The sequence below is a fragment of the Coccinella septempunctata genome, chromosome 3, assembly GCF_907165205.1.
Source record: "Coccinella septempunctata chromosome 3, icCocSept1.1, whole genome shotgun sequence".
Taxonomy (NCBI): Eukaryota; Metazoa; Arthropoda; class Insecta; order Coleoptera; family Coccinellidae; genus Coccinella; species Coccinella septempunctata.
The window spans coordinates 30,115,924-30,138,839 of record NC_058191.1 but is presented as its reverse complement, the minus strand read 5'-3'; the positions used below and the strand labels follow the sequence as shown (position 1 = coordinate 30,138,839).

At 33.4% G+C, this 22,916-nt stretch overlaps 1 protein-coding gene and 1 non-coding gene across 2 annotated transcripts; one reads left to right on the top strand and one right to left on the bottom strand.

The window, feature by feature from the left end:
* Positions 1-173: 173 nt before the first annotated feature.
* LOC123310612 lies at positions 174-292 on the bottom strand. The gene has a single exon (XR_006537384.1). It is a non-coding gene; the product is annotated as a U5 spliceosomal RNA (small nuclear RNA).
* A 2,207-nt stretch (positions 293-2,499) lies between these two features.
* LOC123310390 lies at positions 2,500-22,488 on the top strand. The gene is made up of 27 exons (XM_044893859.1): positions 2,500-2,861; positions 4,804-5,021; positions 5,079-5,266; positions 5,446-5,513; positions 5,565-5,755; positions 6,124-6,284; positions 6,749-6,914; positions 6,973-7,157; positions 8,031-8,157; positions 8,215-8,398; positions 8,537-8,679; positions 10,164-10,272; positions 10,353-10,429; positions 10,683-10,711; positions 11,127-11,371; positions 13,475-13,674; positions 14,951-15,183; positions 15,300-15,370; positions 15,916-16,115; positions 16,204-16,367; positions 16,426-16,594; positions 18,790-18,971; positions 19,313-19,433; positions 20,629-20,812; positions 21,221-21,363; positions 22,094-22,202; positions 22,257-22,488. The coding sequence occupies exons 1-27, from the start codon at positions 2,585-2,587 to the stop codon at positions 22,361-22,363; spliced, it is 4,251 nt and encodes a 1,416-aa protein (XP_044749794.1). The 5' UTR covers positions 2,500-2,584; the 3' UTR covers positions 22,364-22,488.
* Positions 22,489-22,916: the final 428 nt, after the last annotated feature.

Below are 22,916 nucleotides of genomic sequence, written 5' to 3'. Positions count from 1 at the left end.
TATAATACATATTTGGTCTTTCCAATCCAGAGCCAGAATGAATAATGAATTATTCGCTGGATGCTGGATCAGTAATTGCAATCATCGCTTTGATGAACACATGTTATGTTATATCATCATTCATTAACAAGTTGAAGAACCATTAATTAAAATTATGTTTGATTACTCAAGGCGGCCTATCGGAGATAGGCCTACAAAAATTGTTTATAGACTCATTTGAGTTATCCCTCCCCACGGAAATCTTTAGTAAAAGGCGAAAGATTTATTCGCACCTGAGGAGAGATCAGAGTGACGAGTAATCGGTTTTCTGGGGCTTTTATCAGGACACGTAGAGTTGTTGTGAGGTATAATCGACCAAGTTTCCTGTTAATTTTGAACAACTGTATCCATGAAATACAATTTCGTTTTTTTAAATAACTAAGTAAATACTTACTACCCATAAAATAAAACATAAATGAGCCATGACGTGAATGAATTAACAAATAAATCCCGAAAAAAGTATATATTTAATTTCAATTTGGATCTCCGCGACATCTAGTGGTGGTTAGGCTTACTATATTGCACGCTGTGAGCTAGCGCCATCTTGTTCTGTAACGACTAACCGAGAATTGAAGTGAACTAGAACATAAACGTTTCCAAAAGAATACTGAACTATTGAATCTTTTGGAACAATAGGTATTTCTTTTCCTCTTCATCTTGAATAGGATAATGACACAATGAAATAGAAAACATAATGGGGCGAATATTTTTACCAAAGTGAAAAAAATGGAAGAACACATTTATATAATAATAAGTGTAATAAAAATAAAAATAAAAATGTACCTACCTATACAACTTATCTATCATGTAACATGTAACTTAAAACTAATAAAGCGAATTTGATCAGCTAGTTAGCCAATCTAATGTTAATAGATGAACTTTTAATATAATCCCAATAAAACCTCCAAAAAAACAATTCTCTGGGACCTTTAGGTACCTATTTCTTATTGTTGAGGTTTTGGTAATAAAAGTCCCTTTTTATCTCAGATGGACTTTATGGGTAATAATAAATTCTGAATCGTTGTGTAAAGAAAAGTTGTCCTTAAACAATGTCTGAACGTCTGAACCTTTATGTTTATCGGTATATTAGCCGACTAAAGTGGTCCTATATCCTATATGGGTCCTAGGTCCATAGACTTATTTATTATTATTTCAATATGTCAATCCCTAGGACCTATGTTGATAAGATTGCAATCTTCTCAAGAAACTTGGACACTATGTTTCCACCCACCCTGTATACAGGAGAAGAAGTTCTCAATATTGAAAAATGTTTGGTACATATAACATGCTCTCTCCTATCCGAACCTAAGTACCACAGAACACACCCATGTTGACTTTTGACCATTGACTTACTTTATGCTAAGTACCTATATAGGGCCTGTTCCGATATTGCTGGTTTTACTGGCCCGCAATCGAATAACAATAGAACTCGAACGACTGGGCCAATAGGCATCGTCTCTGAAATACTGACAGTACTGTTCAGGAATCTCGGAACAGACGGATAAAATAATGTCGATTTTTTGATCGAGATCAGCGGGAAGCCCTTAATATAAAACACATTGCCTTATTTTTCAATTTTTATAGTTTTTCTCCATCAGGATACAATTATAGAACAATTAATCAACACCAAAATTATGAAAAAATTATTGTGTTGCATGTAAGGTGTGACAATCTTGAAAATTATATTCGCCGTTGAAGGCAATAATTATGTTGCAATTTTTTCATGATTGTATGCTTATTCTACTGGGCTATAAAGCCAACGAATCTTAAAGAACAACGTTGTTCTTTTTTAAAAATACACTGTACAGTCTATTTTTCTTGAGAAGTTTTGTTTAGTTTTTCAAATTAAATGTAAATAAAGACCACATTTTAAACTTCATTTACCATCTAATTAAAAACCTAACCAAAACTAGTCTTGAAAAGTCGATATATCGACAAAACATCGCTTTTCTTTTGAAGCAAGTTGTTTTACATTTCAAGTCCTATTCAAAGAACATCAACTAGGTATACAATGAACGCAGTATAATATTCAGAAATTCATAATAGAGAGTCATTTGGGTAAAATAAACTCTATATATCTATGTATGGTAGTTTGTTCTTCATATACATAAATTTTGTTTTTGTTTAAACCGCTAGACCCCATATTTATAGAGCTATTTCTATATTCATAGAATGATTCATTCGATCTGGGATCTGGGATGAATGTGGGATTTAATGTTAAAATATTTGCCCTACTACGTCTTGAAAAATAACTTTTGATATACCTATATCTACGTCACAACAAACAATCTATTTCCACTCTTGATTCCAGTCAAAGCTACCTGGTGCATTGCTTATTTAGGGAAATTAATGTTTACTTAACACGTCAGTAAGCTTTTTAATCTATTGTTGGATTTTTCTGATGACAAATAATATCACCTCATCATTGTTATCTTCGGGGAGAAATTGATCAAATAGATATGTTGAAATTCCTCTTTGTTTCTGATCATATTAATAAATAAAGCAGGTGCTTGTACTGTTGTGTGAGACGTGAAATTGGGTAGAAATGAAGTTGATTCTTGGTGTTTTTGTTGTACTTTCTTTGACATCCAGCAACTGCCAACCAGCGATTTCAGACAGCGTTTTAGAAGTCGTTTCTCTTTTAACTAATTCTACACAATTTCAAAATACAGTGCCCAACTCGAACTTGTTTTCTTTGTATCAGAAATATATCTACGCCAAGCAATCTTTGAAGGAGCTGTGGAAGATCGATTCGGTTTGTTCGAAGCAAATATTTTCAGTTATTGAAGGCATCGATAGAAACGAACTATGGGCTCTTCAGAGTGAGTGTAATCTGTTTTGAATTCAAGACATATTTCGAATCATCAACAAATGAAACATATTTATTTCTCTTTGAATTCGAATGAATGAGGAATTCTCCCAATAGTTTTTTATATATATTTTCAAATATTCCAATAAGAAATAATTTGAAGCTAATATACAAAATATTTACCTAAAAGGTGACACAAACGGCGCGCACTCTCAAAGCATTTAGATTTAGAAAGTAACAGAAACAAATATTCACACATTTATGAGTTATTCAAACCTATTGCATTTCGATCTTTCTACATATAATAAATATCCATTTTCTGTAATTGTGTGTCTGTTTATTTGTTTCAATATCAAGCGAAAATTATCGAACAAATCTTTGAGTAAAACTTAAATGAACAGAATGTTTGTTCATCATATAAGGATGCTTTGCAGTTTATGTTTATCTCACAATAGTAATTATCACTGAAAAAAATTGCATTATTTATTGCAGTTGCAAAATGGTGAACGCAGAAACTTACCTTCTACTACCGTACTTATTTTTTCCCAAATATTGAAAAAATATCAATCCAATTAAAATAAAGCTTATTAAATAGTTGTGAAGGATACGAAGACTTGTGCAAATTTCGTAAGGATCGTATCTCAAGAAACCAACCCTATAAAAACCGATAAGTGAAAAAATGTAGCACTACTATTAGATAATACGTCATATTTAGTATCCTTGATTAAACGGCAAAATGTCTTTAGGAAATAAGTTTCATCCTTGTTTCGTAGCAATGTCACAACTTCACGTCTATTCTGTAGGTTCGTAACAATCGTTACATGTAGCAACTGTCTTTTTTTTAACCAAAATTCTACAGAGAAATAACGATACAAATGCATTTCGAAATAATTGTTGAGAGACGAATGCTAAAACAATGTTTTTTAGTCTTGTCAGCTGAGGATTAACCATCTGTTCAATCACATTTTCTATTCATCCTGCCTCTGTCATCTATGGACATTAAACAATCATTCATACCTACTTTCTAAACAACACCAACATCCATACCAAGCCAGGACTCAAACCCAGGGCTCCGACAGTCCAGTCAAAAATATTTATTTAGAAAATTATGCACAAATTATTCATATAGGGGGAGTTGCCTTTACAATTAGTTCAGTATATATATACATGCTTATCTGGGATATCATGTATGAGGATATTGAAGAGAGTTGGTCCTCGGACTGACCCTTGGGGAACTCCTGTGGCAATATTTTTGATTTGGGAGACTGTGAATGTTCTCTTTGTCATGTATGAGTTTAAGAGCTTGATTAACGATGTCAGAATTGCGAATCGTCTTATATAAGATGCCTTGGAGCCAAATTTTGTCAAACGATTTTTCTATGTCAAGTAGTATCATGAAGGTGTTCTTTAATTCATTGAAATGTGTGATGATATCAAGGACGATTCTTGTGATTTGGACGACAGTGTGGTGTTTTTTCTTGAAGCTGAATTGAAAAGGATCTTTCATTTTTGATTTCGCCTGAGATTTAATTGTTGAGACGGTTCAGAATTTTTTTTTTCGTAATTTTACTTACCTATTGATGAGGATGAATGTAGGCTGATTGGTTTTAAGTAACCTGTTTTCTATTTTGTCTAGGTCTGGTGTTTTTTTATTCTTCAGTTTTTTAATATATTTGATTGTATACATATTTGAATTTTCCAGTTAAATGTTTTGTTGCTTTATTTCGTTATTTTCGGAAGTATTTCTGTCAATTTATTATAGATGAAAAGTTGCATAATATGAAACAAAAATATACTCACTTTGTCTCGTATTCAAAAAAGGGTACCAAAAATATTGCTAATAATCGGCATATTAGCTGTAACCTATTTAGATAAATCTTTTACATTGATCATGAAAATGAGCAAAGCTTTTTTTATAATACGAGCAACATGCATGATCAATTTATCTTTTATAGTGATGGACGCAACAGCAAAGTTACCTGCTGGAGTATTGTTTGGGAATATCCTTAGTCTAGGGAACTATGAAGAATGTACTGAGATCCATCACTATGATGGCAATCTCAAAACAGATATCAAAGGACAATATTGTTCAGCTGTTGTGACCCTAGGAAAATCTACTGTAGATTTTGATATGCTCGCGGAGACCGATAACCTAGTTGAAGCTGCAGATGAGGTAATTTACCAACTCTCTGATTATTTTCAACATCCCAGCTAATTGTTAACATTTTAGTTTGATTTTACCAACGTCAGAATGATATTCGGACTATGTGTACCCTCTGGTTGCAATTCCAGAGACCTTCAAAATATCAGTAATGCTATATTTCCAGATTTAGCACCAATACGGATGACTTTCATGGAAAAATTCTGTTCACTCGGGGATACAGAAAAGGAACTACCAACTAGGAGTATCATTGGTTTGTAAGTGACTGAATGAAAATTTATTTTTATTTTAACTGCATTTTAAGCTTCGTTCAACCTAAAAACCTAATCAAAGGTTTTATTTGTATTCAAGATTTTCAAGAAGAATATTACAAATCCACTTTTTATTTCATTTTCTTATAAATATCGGCTAGATAATCATTGCATTGTAATTTCAGATGCATATTTTGTTCTTTCGGGATCTTGCTAATTTTTGGAACTCTCGCTGACTTATTGGACCCAACAGGTAAGTAAATATTTCTTCAATAAAAAAAATACCAATAATGAAAAATTCAAGATAACAACGCCATCCTCAGATGTTTCTCAATGTACTCGAATGGAAAGAAGCTCTTTAGCTCTAAAACAGGGGAAGATTCGCTTCTTTGCTTGAATGGTTTGAGGGTTTTGAGTATGATGCTCATAATTTTGGGACACAGGTTCATAATGACCAATGGGATGCCCGCAGTAAATAAGATTGCTATAGAACGGGTGAGTGAGAAAAATTTAGGGCACGTCATTTAAAAAATGGACTTTTGCCACCTGTAGAGTGATCCGAAAAACTGGTGAAGACTTGAAAACTCGCCATGAATTCACCAAAAAAATCATATATTTACCTGGAATGGTTTTCGAGGTATGATCTCTAGTTGAAAACCATCATATTAAAACCATCATGTCATGAAATCATAACGATGAAAGTTGTCAGAAAAAGTGGCCAATTGTTGAATTGAGGTATTTCGAAATTAGAATTTCCACACAGAGTTATCCAAATATCGAGCACTATTGACCCACCCTGTTATAACTTGTACTTTTTTTACCTACGTCTTGTATCATTGCCTGTGCTTTTTTCTCATTCTCAGTGGAAAGAAAGTTTAGAGAATTATATCTTCATCGGATTGGGATTTGCAGTTGATACCTTTTTTACCATAAGTGGACTTCTGGTAGTTTATTTGTGCATGAAGGCTCACGAGAAGGGGCAGTCAATACAGTGGGGAATGTTCTATCTACACAGAATCTTGAGGTGAGTACTCTGTATAAAAATGAAAGAGCTGCAAGAATCACAGTTGAAAAAATTTAATAATCAACTGTTCTTCGCGAAATGAAAATCTTCTCCAATTTCTAAAACCTCTACTCGTTTTCTTTGAACTATTCATATTGTAACGTGTTTTCTTGGGGAAAATGGGTAACATTGTTTGGCTACTTAGCTACAATGTGATATGAAAATTAATTTCCATTTGTCTCCTTTCTAAGGTGAATTGATTTTTGAGTAAAATGGACAGCTTTTCTATCCTATACACACAGTTGTGTGTTCTGACGGTACTGTTTTCAATGCGTATTATCATCAAGTATTAATAAATTTGAATACTCAAAAGTATTATATTGTATTTATTCTGTTAGAATAGCTCAGCACTCAGATATAAAATGGCTTACAATAACTATAGTGATATAGTGAAATAATTTCGAGAATATGTTTCAATTTTTCAGGCTGTCACCATCGTTGATCATGATTGTTCTATTTTATGCAACAATGGTTAATTTCATACAACACGAGCCATTCGCTATCGTGGATGATTACGTGGGGCAACCCTGCAGAGATTATTGGTGGACAACTATTCTGTACATTGAAAATTATTGGAATCCGAATAATATGGTAGAAAAAATATTTGAGAAATGAAGATCTTGTATTTTTACCATAGTCATATTTTTAGTGTGCTGTTCATACGTGGTATTTGGCTATCGATACTCAGCTTTATATTTTATCGCCGTTAATTATTATTGGTTTGAGGAAATTTCCGAAGAAAACCATTCTTATTATGGTTTCCATAATTTTGTTATCTATATGTGCCGCTTTTGAAGTCACATGGCAGAAAAAATTGGGTGCGACCTTCCTGAAGTGAGTATGCTATGAAAAAGTAGAGTATTATTGTATTTTCCCAGTAATTAAATATTTGATATTTACATCGATACCGGTTTGAAAAATAATCTTGGAACTATGGGATTCACATGCATAAGCAAGCTGCAAGAGACCGAGTGTTTAGTGAAACTACAATTGTAGTTGAACAAGTTTCGCAGAAAAAAACAAAGCAAAGTGTGAAGAACCTTAGATATGTCGGAGGTCATGGAAAATATTGAGAAAATAGAGTTGGATCTTCCATATGCAATGTCCCAAATCACTCAGCTGTAGAGTTCTTTTTGGAATTGCTGGCAATGGCAAGGCATTCAGTCACCAGGTGATCTCTGGTGTTTCTTGATACTCCTTCTCACAGCATCCATACTCTTCAGTTTCTGCTAGACCAATTGCCATTTGGAGCTTCCTGAGGCTCCAATGTCTTGTATAAGGAATCAAGTGAGGAGGTGTAGCATACTGCACATACGAGTATACTTACTGGTAATATTCAGATACTTCTGATGTCACATTTCTGGTAGTTTCCAGATTCATTTCCACAAATCAGCTGAGTGAGCATTTACTGATAGCTACTCCAGCGCCAGTTCTTGTCATAGAGAGCTTATTTTTCGTCTTGATATGAGAAAGAGTCAATATATCATACTCAGAGTTCGAACCCCATGAGAATTTTGTTCCTTATGGGACGAGTTTTTGGAGGATATCAATTTCACTCCAGTTTTTAAATAGGGAATTTGAAAGATGCTTTAATTCTTTCCATATGAACATTACCATACAATGTAAATACACGACGTTGTAGTAGTTGAATGTAAATATGTAATTAGTTACAGAGTAGTTTCCAGAATATATCTACCCTTTTTTCAGTCAAAACCCCCTGGAATACAAGAACTTATACACACCGACCCACATTCGAGTGCCTCCTTGGTTGCTTGGAGCAATTACAGGATATTTGATAGCGAAATACAAAGGCCAGAAATTGAACCTCGACAAGGTGACTCTTCATTGACAAATCTATAATGTTTTAAAATAATGTAGAATTATGTTTCAGATATCGGTTCTAATTCTTTGGATCATTTCTGTGGGCTCATTATTATTTATCCTCTTGATCCAGAAGGCTTATCATGACAATGACTACAACGTGTGGTATTCAGCTATTTATAATTCACTCGCAAGACCACTCTGGGGTGCAGCAGTTTGTATGATCATAGTACTGTGCGTCTTTGGTAAAGGCGGTAAGCTGTTACATCAATTTATATGAATCCACGATTAAAAAAAATGCCTCATAAGTTAGGCTCATATCGAGAATTTCGTTTCTTTTCTATATTTGCCTGAGAAATTCTTTGCGTTCAAGTTGAATTTTTCCGTTTCAGGTATTGTTAACAGCTTGTTATCCTGTTCCTTATTCAACGTGCTGATAAGAATGAACTATGCAGTATATTTGATTCACATGATGGTATCAGTCAGTATTCTAGCCAAAATAAGGACGCCAATATTCCTAAGCAATTTTACTGTTGTAAGTATTGTTGGATGGTTTAACATAATCTTTATAATACCTAAGTTCTACAAGATGAATCGGAAATATAGAGCATTCTTTCTAGGGATTATAGGACATCGAAACAATATGTGGTCTTTATATTGTGAAGTTATGTTTGAAACTGCTTATGAAGGGGGTAAAAATCCTCGAAAAGGACCTGGCAATAATCGAATTTTTCTGCATTTCTTCCGCAATAGGTACCATAACAAAATGTTGGATTTTATTTGAGGATACCAAGACACGTTATTAACATGTGCTTGCTTGATTCACTAAAGTAGTCCTCAAGAAGCGAGTTATCCTTTTCCGCACCTATTTTTTTGTTACCAGTTTTTTTTAGATGATACTTCAAAATAGTATTCTTTGCAACTCTTTCTTAAAGAAAGTTACTTTTGATATATCATCCAAAAATACAACATTTTCGAGTAATTCAAGTTTAAAGATAGATAACACATTTCTTCATCTTTTAAAAGTTTAACCTTAGCAAGATGAACCAACATTTTCGACCACTATTTCTGAATAGTGCTGCTGGTATGAAATCAACACTCGATATCACTTGAATCAAACAATTTAAAGTAGCATATAAAGATAGCATGTCTTTGTACCCTAGAATCATATGCAGAATTTCAATTCATTAGAGTCCCTCTTTCAGAAGTCAATAAAAGGAATTGTCAATAGGCCCTTTCTGAGGGTTGTGCCAACAAATGATTCTTTGAAGAATATTATGAATCTTAGAATCGTCAAGTTTTCTCACCATCAATGAAAAAAAATTTTTTGTTTCCAAAAACAATGAGTGATGGCTCGAAAGACATAAGAAAATTTTTTTCAAGAACAAGAATTTTTTCCATACCATTTTCCAGTGATTGCAATCTTTCAGTCCGTTTGGAGTGCATTAAAAAAAAACTACTCCTTCGTTTCCGTGTGGATGCAATAACTAACTCAGAATTTTCGGAAGAAAATAGATGGACTTCATTGAGTCCACTATATGGATATATCCTGCAAAATATTTTTTCTTGCACTTTGACACATTTCTCTTTCAAGTTTTCGTTACAACGTTACACTGGTAATAATTGTTTACTTTGGTACTACCAAAGAAAAGTTGCTTTCTAGATTGGGGCAGAGCAGGCAAATTTCTAGCCTGGGCTCCATCTATAACGAATGAATTCGTAAAAAACTTTCATTAAAATCTAAACCGTGCTTTTAATTGCTTTTTGTTTCATTATTTTATTACGACTCATAACTTCTTTATCAACTTTACAAAGTGAATAATGCAGGAAAATTGGGCCAGAACATTTCTTATTGTTTCATGCGTAGATCATTATTATGCATGTTACCTAATCTATTTATATCTTTGAAAATAACCTGAGTAACTGGAGCAAATATTGAAGACTTTTATCATTTTGGACACTAATTTTCATAAAATGAATGAGACTAAAAGATAACTCATTTATCCAATTGCGTTCCAGATCCATGAAGCATTAGGAGATTACTTCATCGTCCTACTGATAGCAATCTTTTGGACTTTGGCCTTTGAGTCGCCAATAATTGCATTGGAAAAAATTTTATTTCCCAGAGGTAACTATACTTTTCATATCATACATTCGTGCAGATTTTGAGTAGGTACTTCGATTAAAAGAATTATTTTTCAATTTCAGATGAACGATGCAAAAATAAGTTGCCTCTGGATAAAAACAATTCAGACCTTTCTGGAGGAAGTTGTGAAACGATTATTGTGAAATAGTTGTGTCTAGGCTTATAACATAACATTAAATTATCATCGTTAAGTAACATCAATATCATCATAATTTATTTACTTCCTACTGATGAAATATGAAAATTTTGTATTTTTATGCTCCTTGTTTCCTTCCAAATTATCACTTTTGGAATACTAGATGACCTATTTTCTCTTCGAATGAAGATTTCAACTTTTCCAAATCGTGGAATTAAATTTTGTTTTCAAAAAATGTTTTATGGGCCTTATATAGCTCATGAAAGTACCTTTCAAAATTAATAGGTAGGTAGGTAAATATTGAGAAAATAGCTAAACCTTTCTTCAAAATATCTAATTTTCTGAGCGAAATAGTTGTTGCAATCAAAGAAGTTGGATCAAATGAAATATTGATGGTGCTGGTGCTGAGATTTGAAAGTATCCCCCTCCATGCGCTTATTACCCTTGTCTCGGTCAGTACTGCAGCAGGTGGTGTCTTTCCATGAATCCTTGAGGTTAAACTAATCCAAAGCTGGTTGTGTTGACCCATTTTTTACCATAGCTTTTTTCATAATGAAAATTGTTGTTTTCCATATGAAGTTATTAGTATAATTAATTGTTCCTTACATTACTCATTTCATGATAAACTTTTATATGTGCTAAATACTTGATAAGAGCTCCCTTTAATTACTTTTTTATCGTTAAAGTAACTTTCGTAAAGAAAACATTTCACGAAGCACCTTCCAGCCATGCAACTCAATATCGCCATTTTTTACGTTTCATTTTACTTTTGCATAAATAATTTTGGAAATGTTGAATCTTCAAAGTATTTTAAGCATACCGTTAATATTCTCACGAGGAAGTTAGAAAGTGTAGTGGACGAATCCTTGATCAACACGGAATGTGGTAAAGATTTGAAATTGCTGATACACGATTTAATTAAACGGAAAAAATGGGCCATTCAAAGTAAGTATATAATAAACACTAATTAGAATTCAATATGATCTTAGCGGATGGAAATAAACACGTCGTGAGTTCAGTAGTGTACCTATATCACAACATAAAACATATCCCCCACATTTTAAGAAAAGGGTCCCTGCTCTCCCTTTAAGTTTCGTTTACTTGAGGCGGCAGAAGATATGGAACATATTTTGTAGGATCTCTTTCGTCCTAATGTACAAAACACCATACTTTCAAACAATTTTGGTACCTAGGTATATTTCGGTAATCTTCTCAACAAAAACACCCAGAAACTGTAATGAAACATGAGTTTCTTTACAGTGTCATATTAGTCATCAGGCCTACCAAGGCCTAATGCACCTGAGAGTTAAAAGGTCTCGGGCAGCAAATAGTGAAACAACAATGCTTTACGGATAAAAACCAATATTTAAAAATCATTGTATTATAAGTATTGAAATTACTCTTAATAAAGAGTAAGCGCGCTTTGTTGCGCCCTCCACTGAGCTTAGATAAGAGAAAATTCTCTCTAATCTTTGCCACTAGGCGCAAATAGTTGGGGAGTCGACGATGGTAAATCGGGATTTACTCGAGCGTCGTGGAGACCTAGTGGATTTTGAAGATTAGATGGTAGAAAGAAAAAAAGGTTCTATTATGTATGCACTTTCAGCGGTGGAGAAAGCGTCTGCAGGGTCTCGAACATGTAAAAAAAATCGTTACTTGTACATACTCGAGCGTGTCAGATTTTCATACAGATCTCGGTGTTGTAGACGTGTTGACCCATTAATCTGACAGTAATCGGGGGGGGGTTCTTAATCTGACACTTTGAAGATGATAAAAATGCTTTTTTTCGAATATTCCCCTGCCTGTACCTCTAATGGTTTTTGTATTCATTATGAAAGTTGTAGATAATAAAATTCTACACAACTTTTTTATGAAGCAATTTTACATACTCTTAACCGTTCTCGAGTTACAGGGCGATAAGGGCGAGGAGCTTAGCCACACATGCGAAAGGCCAAGGTCAATGTAGAATCCATAGATTTATTAATCTATGGTAGAATCCCAGTCTAATCTACATTCATCCAATTGTCAAAATGACAAGGTATTTTTATGATGACAATTTCGAAATTAGTCACGAAAATTTTAGTGTTGTCTGTGACTGAACCTTAGAATGTACTATTTTCCAACGAGTGAATTTTCGCTTCAGCATGTATCGCTAAACATGTCAAAAACGTTTGAACGTAGAAAAAAATGCTTGGGACTTAAGTTGTGGAAGATGTTATGCTCTACAACTTTTATAATGAATGGAAAACAGGAGGAGATAATTCAAAAAAACTGATTTTTGTGACCTTTATGGCAAACTTTTATTTTTTCGGCTTGCTAAAACTGTCAGATTATATTTTTTCCGTTATTCTTGAATCATTAGCTTCAAAATAAGAAAAAACGGCACCGCACTCGAGAATGTACAATGATCGTTTTTTTTACTATTCTGACAGGCTGTCCTAGACAATTCCCCCTATATACAGATCTAATTTTTGTTAGAGGTACTCTACAGGGTCCAAGGTATGTCCATTTATATTAATCTGACACGCTCGAGTAAATCCCGAATATACCTCTTCGGCTCCCCAACTAAAACATAAATGCCCACTATTCCAATAGAAATGGCTAGACAGAAATTTGAATTACTGCACACTAAGCAGCTGCAACATTTAATGAAATTTCCAAATCATAGAATATTTCAATGCCCACTGTGATGGTAGAATTATTTTCAAATGAATTATATCCTGTTTATTGAGTATGACTAAAAAATGAAATACCTATAGGAAACAAAATTAATAATAAGGTTTTTGTGAGATATCCATTCAAGCATTTATAGACGATATTTTATCGTTTTAACGATCCCAGCTTTTGTTTCCAATTATTATTGTAAAAATCTTGTACTTCAATTTCCTTCTTTTACCTTCACCCTCATTTTACAATATATGAAGTAGCGTGGGATAAATTGGTCTGCATCCCAATCATTCATTTCAGTGTTCATGTAAAAAAACCGATATAAGGAATAAAGGTTCTCATAAATAGGTATATTAACTTTTTCAATGAAAAAATTTGCAGTGATTGATGCAAGTGCTAAAATTGGATCCGGTTTGCTTGTTGGAAATATACATCAAGTAGGAAATTTCGACGAATGCCTGGATATCCGGGTTGAGATTGATAAGAGGATGATCACAGGACAGTACTGCAGCATTTTAATCAGTCCGAAAAATTCCTCTGAAGTTTCCTCAGAATTCAGGGCTTTTTATGATCCATTGCACGTAAGTAAAATGCATTCTTATCAGAATTTTTATCAGAATTTATTCTGATAAACGCATTCAATCTCTGACGACATTTTTCAATTATGAAAATGGCCAAACGTTGTAGTTTACAAGAAGAAGAAAAATTTGCCCAATGTAGGAAGTCCTGTTTAAAACAAATCTACACTTTTCTGTGCAAAATATGCAAGTTTCACAATGTGGAGGAATAACACAGACTGATGCAAGGGCCTACCATAAAAATAGTGCCCCAGAGGAGCTTATCGAATTCTAGAAGATAAATACAGATTTGAGTTCAAAGTAACTCAATACTTTTTGTAAAAAAACAAAAACATCAGTGAACTCTGTGAATTTGGCACTTCTAAATGTGCATTTTTAAGCAAAAATTTTAGAGTCCTTTGTACATCCTAGGTCCATGTTTGTCCACCCTTTTTTTCTCGTTTGTTCAGGCACCCTCGAGTACGGAAAAAAGGTTTATCCGTGCATTTTCTGAATTATCAGCAATTTAGTGTCATATCGTATAAATTGAAAACAAAAGTAGAACATGTCTGATCAATTTGAATTACTGAGGCAGTTCTTACAAAATTAATTGTTTTCAATACTAGAAAAGCTGAGAAGCAACGTTGAAGACATCAAAATTCAAGAAAATTTTGTTAGCTTTGGGACTGCAATAACAACTATACTAAGAGAGACCATTTTATCGCTCAACATACAGGCCTGGGAGAGTGAAGTAAATTTACCATGAGTTCTATTGAAAAATGGTCAATAAAATGACAAGAAAACGTATTTGCATCATGCTAGATTTCTTTACTAAACTTCACAGAAACGTTCAATTACAAAAAAAATGCAAAGAACAGAATGAAAACATAATATTCATCAATATTATGTTTGTGGATTTCCATATGTATAGGAATCTGATCAAATGACCAAATAAAACATTTAAAAGGCATCTAGAGATGATCTTGTCTTTTTTTGGGTCAACTAGATAAAGTTTTTGGCTTGTTTGTAATAAAAATGTAAAATATTTCAATTGAAATTTTTTTCTTAGTTATCAAATGATAAAGAATACCTATGTGTAAAAGGGAGGAGTATCATTAAACTTTACCTTTCACAAGTATGATTAAGCGTTCAACGTTTGATTATTACAAATTATTTACAAAAAATGTTCCCTTCGTTGTTGATTGAAATGTAACTGTGGTTTTCAGAAAGTGTCTTCTAATATTTCATTCAAATGAGATATGAGTGTTTTTTTTATCTCATTCTCTTTCTGTAATTCTAGATAGCAAGTTATGTGAGCAAGAAGGCCATTAAGTTCCTCCGAAGAAACGTAAATTTTCTCAAAATGTCATACGGAATATGTCTTCCTTCTTCTTGCTCTTTGGATAACATACAAACTTTATGGGAATATATTGAGATGAGTTTATCTCCTCCATTCGAAATTCAGTTCAATGATCTTCTGTGTGATTATAAAGATAAACCAAGATTCAGCTTTGGAGTGGAACGCTACATATTGTGAGTATTCGAATTTCCGCAAGATATGAAAATTTACAATTAATTCATTGTAATGAATTAATATATTTCGAACATTCGATTTTGAATTACCCATTGAAAAAATGTCTCTCTTCTAGAATGGCCTTCGCCTTTTATTTCTGTTTACTTCTTGGGGCAACTGTCTATGATATTTTCTACTTCGGAGGAGGTGAGTAGATTCAAAAATTTCGGAAGTACATTTACAAAATATTTTATTCCATTTTTGTGCTTTTGTTCCAGAAATATACAATACCGTTCAATGTCCGCAAATTGACCACATTTTCAGATCTCCATTACTATTATTACAGAAAAGATATGAGTTCAGGACCCACCTATAAGTTCACAATAATGACAAAATATAGTACGAATTGGAAAAATATATATCCATATGAATCAGCAGAAAAAATTGAAATTTGATAAGAGAAAATAATAAAACATCATAAAATAACATTTTAGGCCTAAAATGATTAAAAATAAATTCTTACTTATGCGCTGACTAGAGCATATTCCGTCAAAGTTTGAATCATTCTTCTAGTCCAAAATATTTATAAGTTATGGATCGATCGCACTGCCGATTCACCCTGTGTAGTGTAGACGTTAGTAAAAAAAATTGATATTATCCTCGCTGAGAGATTTGAGATCTGTCACGAAGCAATTTGTTTTTCTTCTGTTCATACAAGATGTGATATTTTATGTATTCATAAAATTTTTTAGATGAGCTATCTTTGTCGAGTTATGTATGTACGTTTTCGTTGAAGAGAAATGCTCAAAAATTATTTTCGACGCAATTGGGTGAAGACAACATATCATGTATCAATGGTCTCAAGGTTTTGAGTATGTTCTGGGTTCTTCTGGGACATCGAGTTATGGTTAATGCTTTGTTGCCAAATGTGAATTCATTATTTATTTTTGAGGTATGTGCCCTATCTTAAATGAGAAAAAAATATATCTTGGGACATTTAATGAAGATTGATACTCAACTTCTTTCTGATCTATTTTCAGTGGAAAGACAATATGGAAAATATGGCTATTTTAGGTGCTACAGTATCTGTAGATTCTTTTCTAACTATAAGCGGTTTATTATTATCTTATATTTATTTGAGATATACGGAAATAAAGAATATAAGGGTGAACATGATATCTTTTTACATGCTTAGAATATGTAGGTGAGTTATAGCTCTAATGAAAATTCAATAAACTTTCATATCTCCCCATCTTTCGTAGATTAACACCGCCCCTTTTGGCCACAATTCTGACCTATATAGCAGTCTTGAAATTTCTCACAGATGGACCAATATGGCTAGCTTTTTCAACAAAAATGGCTTTCAATTGCCTAGTTTATGGATGGATGAATATATTATACGTAAACAACTTCTTGTCACTCAAAGATCAGGTATGTTAACATAGCTTTAGGCTGCTGATGAATGGGCAGTATCATATTATTCTTCAAAAAAAACTCTAGGTTGATGAAAAAGATTTATATAGTTTTCCAGTTGCTGACGTGACAATAGCTATAATAATTTCCGAATCCTGCAACTTATGGCCGAAATTGCTCAATTGATAATTCTCTATATAACGAAATTTTGAGTGATCTTTTTGTATTATATGTATACATAATCAAATCAGTAATGAAAATAAGAAATTAAATATTTGAAATTAATGATAACATACTTAGTACTTTCTATGACATCCATTGTAGTGATAATAAGGATGAAATTTTTTTTACCAAAAATAAGGCTTATTATTTGTTCGATCTCAATTATTAAAAACGAATTAAACTTTTGTTCGAAATTCGAACATTATTCTAAAAAATAATCAAGTTCAATAATATGGAAAATTCCATCTGAATTATTCACAAAACTGGGTCACGCCGAGCGAGCCGTCGATCTACCGAATTCTGCTGACTGGCTAGAAACAATTGATGCAACCGGGGACTCCGTCAGTGCAGTGATACCAAATATGGCAATGTTATTTCTATCGTCATTATTCAATTTAGTATATAAGCTTAGACTGTAATTAATAAAATCATCATTCATCTACAGTTTGATCAATATACCTCTTCGGCAACTGTGGAGTTAAGACAATCCCTTGAACGTTCTGAGTCTGGTCGTTCAGTTGCCCTAAAAACTTCAAGCAAGTGTTGTTTCAACCAAAGAAACAACATTTTTGGTCCTTCGAGCCGGATAGTCTATCCCAACATTAGTGAATGGGTTGGAGGGATTAACTCTTTCTCTCGGTAGATTTCCCATTTTCTGGACACATGGAGTGGAACGATATCGAGTGCATATAACACAACTCCTTATTATGTGTTTGATTTTATTTTTTCCATGTGGTATCCAGTATTCTTGTCTAACTTGACTTAATGTCAGTTGTGTTCCTCCATGCAGGGTTTCGTAGTGTGCGTTTCGGATAATTATGTCAGTCAGATGGCATTTTGTTGGTAGAATTATTGGGTGTCTTTGGTTGAAGCTCAGAGATGAGTTTTGTAGTCTACCTCCAACACGAAGCACTCCCTCTTCGTCTATGTAGGGGTCTAAGTTTTTAAGGTGATCAGATGGAGGCTTATACAAAAAATGAAACAAGACTTCTGGAAGAAATGGACATCGGAATATCTCTCCAGATTGCAACAAAGGAGCAAATGGACGGATAAAAAAGAAAACATGAAAATAGGAGATATCGTACTAGTCAAACAGGACAACGTTAATCCCAACTATTGGCCCTTGGGAAGAGTGACGCAGTGTCACCCAGGAAACGACGGATTTGTGAGAGTGGCTACGATACGATGCAAAGATGGGAAAGAGATCAGAAGACCTATAACCAAAATCTGTATACTCCCGGTCGAGCAAGAAGAAAGAAGAAACGATAAGACTAACAAAGTCGGACCTTCCTCGAAAAATAAAGAATTCCAGACGAGAGACCAACTCCGGACGTCAGCACCCATTCATGACCATGCCCAATAAAGCACTCGATCGAGTGTCACACAAGTTAGAAATAGGAAATTAAGAAATAGGACAATAGAAGTAACAGATTACCAACACTGGAGCTCCAACATCATAGCCTGCAGCATTTCGGCCTTGGGAGTAATGTTCGAAATTCGAACATTATTCTAAAAAATAATCAAGTTCAATAATATGGAAAATTCCATCTGAATTATTCACAAAACTGGGTCACGCCGAGCGAGCCGTCGATCTACCGAATTCTGCTGACTGGCTAGAAACAATTGATGCAACCGGGGACTCCGTCAGTGCAGTGATACCAAATATGGCAATGTTATTTCTATCGTCATTATTCAATTTAGTATATAAGCTTAGACTGTAATTAATAAAATCATCATTCATCTACAGTTTGATCAATATACCTCTTCGGCAACTGTGGAGTTAAGACAATCCCTTGAACGTTCTGAGTCTGGTCGTTCAGTTGCCCTAAAAACTTCAAGCAAGTGTTGTTTCAACCAAAGAAACAACAACTTTAAAAACATATACATATTGTTAGAATGAAGATGTATTCACAATTTCATTTTTGGAAGGAAGGAATAGATTTGCGTTTTCACTAATTACAAGTTGCTCCATGAAAGTTAATTTTTTTCAGTGCATTTCTCAATCCTGGTATTTATCGGTGGATTCTCAATTGTATTTCCTCTTTCCCTTAATTTTCTTTTCCATTAAGAGGTATCCCACGAAAACATTTTATTGGATGTTCATTATTGGAATTTTGTCATCTTTAACTACAATCTTCATAACAGTGCATTATGGATATAATTTCATTATGGAGTGAGTATTGTTCTTGACTTGAAATTTTGATAACGCACACGCCTTTTTCTGTGTTAAATTTTTCGCTTTTTTTCAGAACAAAAATTTATCATTATGAATATTTGGCTATATTCACCAAATTTTGAACTTTGCTATTTTTCAATTTTTCAAAGATCCAGTTTATAGGATATATCATAATTTTTTATTTGTTTCGTCAGTGCTACGAACTGCTCGAAGTTATAACACGAGGAGTAATTTCAATACTACCTACAAAATCAGATCCAAAAATATGAATGAATCATACAGGAACATGCACCTTGAAGATTTTTTATGGAATGATTAATGATGCTTTCCATTCTTAGTTTCAGATATGTAAATACTATTTATCAAAGTACTTTCTTGAGAATGCCTGTCTGGTTGATAGGGGTAACTACTGGATATTTCGTATTCAAATATAAGGACCAGGAAGTTCCCATAAAAAGAGTAAGTTTCCTTCAATTTTTTGGATAATATACGTTCGAAATCACTACGTCTGCTTTTGTACCTTCTCAGAAGAAGGTTCAATATACAGAGTAAGCCTCAATCATCTCGGAAAGGGGATTTTTATAGATTTAGGTGTGCCAGGATTTTGTTATATGGCCGTTATTATGGTAATATATAAATATTACTTTCTTCCTTTTTTTAATTATTTTTGATATACAATGTTTTGTCTGTCGACTTTGACACATAACAGATTGTTTCTCTTTCTCTGTAAACTAGAATGTAGAAACTACTTTTCACCAAATCATTAAAAGGTTCAGTAGGAAATATGTTACTCATCCCAATTCGTGGGCAATATACTCCTTCTGACGAAAATGATGTATTTTTTATGAAATATCTTTGAAATGTCACAATTTGAAGTAACCATTTTAACCGTTTCTCAAAAAAAAATTTTTTTAAGTACTTAAAGATGAAAAATAAAAATGGGTGTTTAAAATTTAAAGCGTTTCGTTTGTATTGCACAAGTTAGGAACATCGACTGAAATATGCCTTGATAATAAAGGACAACAAATACACTATCTTGATGATCTTTTATGGCCGGTTGCTGTTGAGGCTGGCCTGTGTGTACGAGCCTTATGATTCCTGCGAATCAACAGCTTGTATTTTATAAACAAGCCATTGTTCTTTTTATTTTCTAATAAGCGCTGTTGCCAAATCGTAAACTAGAAATGAAACGATTTAAATTTTAAAACCTCATATTTGAAGAATGATTAATGATTTTGCGTAGTTTCCATTGTGCATTTGGAAAATTCATGAATTAAACTCATAAATACTCAGTTTGAACTTGCATATGCTGTGATAACCCAAAATGAGGAGAATTGCCCATTGCCGTTTCGTACGTAAAACTGATCAGAACTCACATTCTCATTTTTGCGAGCGCAAAAGTGACACTTTGCCCACTTGTTTGGTGAATGTTATAAATTAAATTAAATTGATTTCCTCGGCCATCAGTACATGACACATCATATGGTAAAATCATTCGGTGTTTATTATTCCTTGAAGTATAATAGCATACCTATATCTGATGATTTTACATATATCAACAGAGTATGATGTATGTAAATACAATATACGGGTAGCAATAATGAGAAAAGATGAGGGATGTTCGTCATAATCTGCATTTTATTTTTTTTTCTAGCATATAAAGACTTTATTATGGATTTCGTCATTCATTATTCTCAACGGAATTGTGTTTGGTCAGGTTTTTCTCATGAGGAATGAAAATAAATCTATATTCAGTGCGTTATTTAACGCTTTCGGAAGACCGTTATGGGCACTGATGATTTGCTGGATCATATTTGCATGTGTTACGAAGAATGGAGGTGAGCTCTTAAAAAAATTGAACAATTAATGAAGAAGAACTAGCCTGGTATTTCAGTATGTGCTATTTTGTTCATTTTGATCTGTTTCATGCTGAAAAAACTATTCGATTCAAACATATACTTGATTATACTATGAGGAAACTGATGTACCGTATATCAAACACAGGTTGTAACAAAATGCCAGAATTATCTCATAGAATGAATACTGATAAGGCACCCCAAAGAAGAGCTATCTGGCTATCTGAAAAAAAATCTATCCCGACTATCCCCAATGATATTAGAAATGCCTTTTTCCAAAATAATGATGATATTTGGTTAGATAAATAAGAGTCATATATCCTCATACTTCACACAAAACTCGAAATTATGGTAAAATATCGAGAAAATAACGTTTTCCTCGATTTTCAGGAGTTTTGAATACGATGCTATCATTACCGATATTCAATTTCCTTGCTAAATTGACCTACAGTCTATTCTTAGTACATCTGTTGGTTATTTTTGTGATATCTGGAAGGAGAAGACACACTGATCATTTCAGTAATATCAGAGCGGTAAGTGAATTGAATGTGGAAGATTTACGGATTAAGAGATACCTATACCTATAATGAAAAATCAAATAGCGGAAAAGCATAGTAGATAACGTTCGTTGTTTGATTAAACTAAAGTAACTACATACTCAATATTGATTGTTATTTGTGATTTTGATTAATAAAGCTGTCTGCAAAATTCAACACAATTACAATGATATCTTGATCTTAAAATTTATCATATGACACCAGAAGATTCCCTGTATTGTCCTTCAGTTTATTCTTATAAGTAAAAGTTATCTCAGAGCTCGAACTCGGAAGATAAAGTAGATGAGGATTTTGACTTGGGCGATCGGCGAATCTGATAATGTTTTATGCCACTATGCCCACAGTGTCCTACACCTACAGGCAGTTAGATTTGAATGGACTGTGTATAATGAAAAAATTAAATTACCAGGACCAAAAGGCTATAGTTGAGATTAACTGAACGTGAGGATAGAATATCTATAAGTGGAAAGAAAGTTTTTTATTTTAGAAACTATCATTCAGATGACGCTCAAATTTCACGTAGGTACAAATTCAAAAGATTATTTTACAACCTAGTACTAGGTTTCAATACGATTGGATTTTTATTTATGGAAATACATATATTTATTCTGGAAGCAAAAGGGGTATTGAGCTGGATCAGCAACTGAATGAGTCCATCCTTCACAGCAGTGCTATACGTGAATTTTCGAATTTCTTAAAATTACAGATCCATGAATTCTGTGGAGACGCAATCTTCAGCCTAATTGTTGGTACTTGTTTCTCCCTTCTATTCGAATCTCCTATTATAACATTGGCGAAGAAAGTTTTCAGAAGATGTGAGTTTGTTGTTTTTTTATGATTTCGATGACTTCAACGAATTGTTGTTTCAGTTGAACAACTCACAGAGGAAAAAGAGGTTTCAGTAGTGGAGGCAATAATAAGATATAAAATGTGGTTCCTTCCTGTTGATGTCTACACTCATAGTAAAGTCGAATGAGAAAGGTGTTCCTTCGAGATTCGTGAGAAGATAAGCCATGAACATTTGATGGACGAACGAATGTTGAAACAGTTAGTACCTTACCATATAATTTGTAATTTATTGAATAAAATTGTTGGAACTTTTTTTGTTAATTTATTGCAATACTCACATCACCATCATTTATTTATTTAGCCTATGGTCTACGCGAACACACATGAAAAAAAGAAAGAGAGAAAAGAAAGTAAATACAGGTACACACAACACAACACTAGAACACACTTCACAAATACAATCACAATCATTGTCTCCACTATCACAGCTCCAGGCATAGCTGTTCGAGAGAATGGTTTCTCTATAGTTTGGAGGATCTGATCTAAGTAATATCTATTGATGGCAAGCAGCCCTCTTGTAATGCGCATCATCCAATTCTCATAACCTATAGAAGATGTGTTCTCCTTGAAGCTTCTTAGACAGATATTATATTGATGTGGCCGATACTTGAATTAAATCCACAATTGAAATAAAACACTGAATCATTATGATTTTCACTTACATAAGCACACACGTGTTT

Excerpts from the sequence above, each read along its gene's own strand:
- LOC123310390 (XM_044893859.1), top strand. The coding sequence starts at position 2,585 with ATGAAGTTGATTCTTGGTGTTTTTGTTGTACTTTCTTTGACATCCAGC. Across the intron at positions 16,368-16,425 it reads TACATGCTTAGAATATGTAG|ATTAACACCGCCCCTTTTGG; the intron begins GTGAGTTATAGC and ends CATCTTTCGTAG. Across the intron at positions 21,364-22,093 it reads ATTTCAGTAATATCAGAGCG|ATCCATGAATTCTGTGGAGA; the intron begins GTAAGTGAATTG and ends TTAAAATTACAG.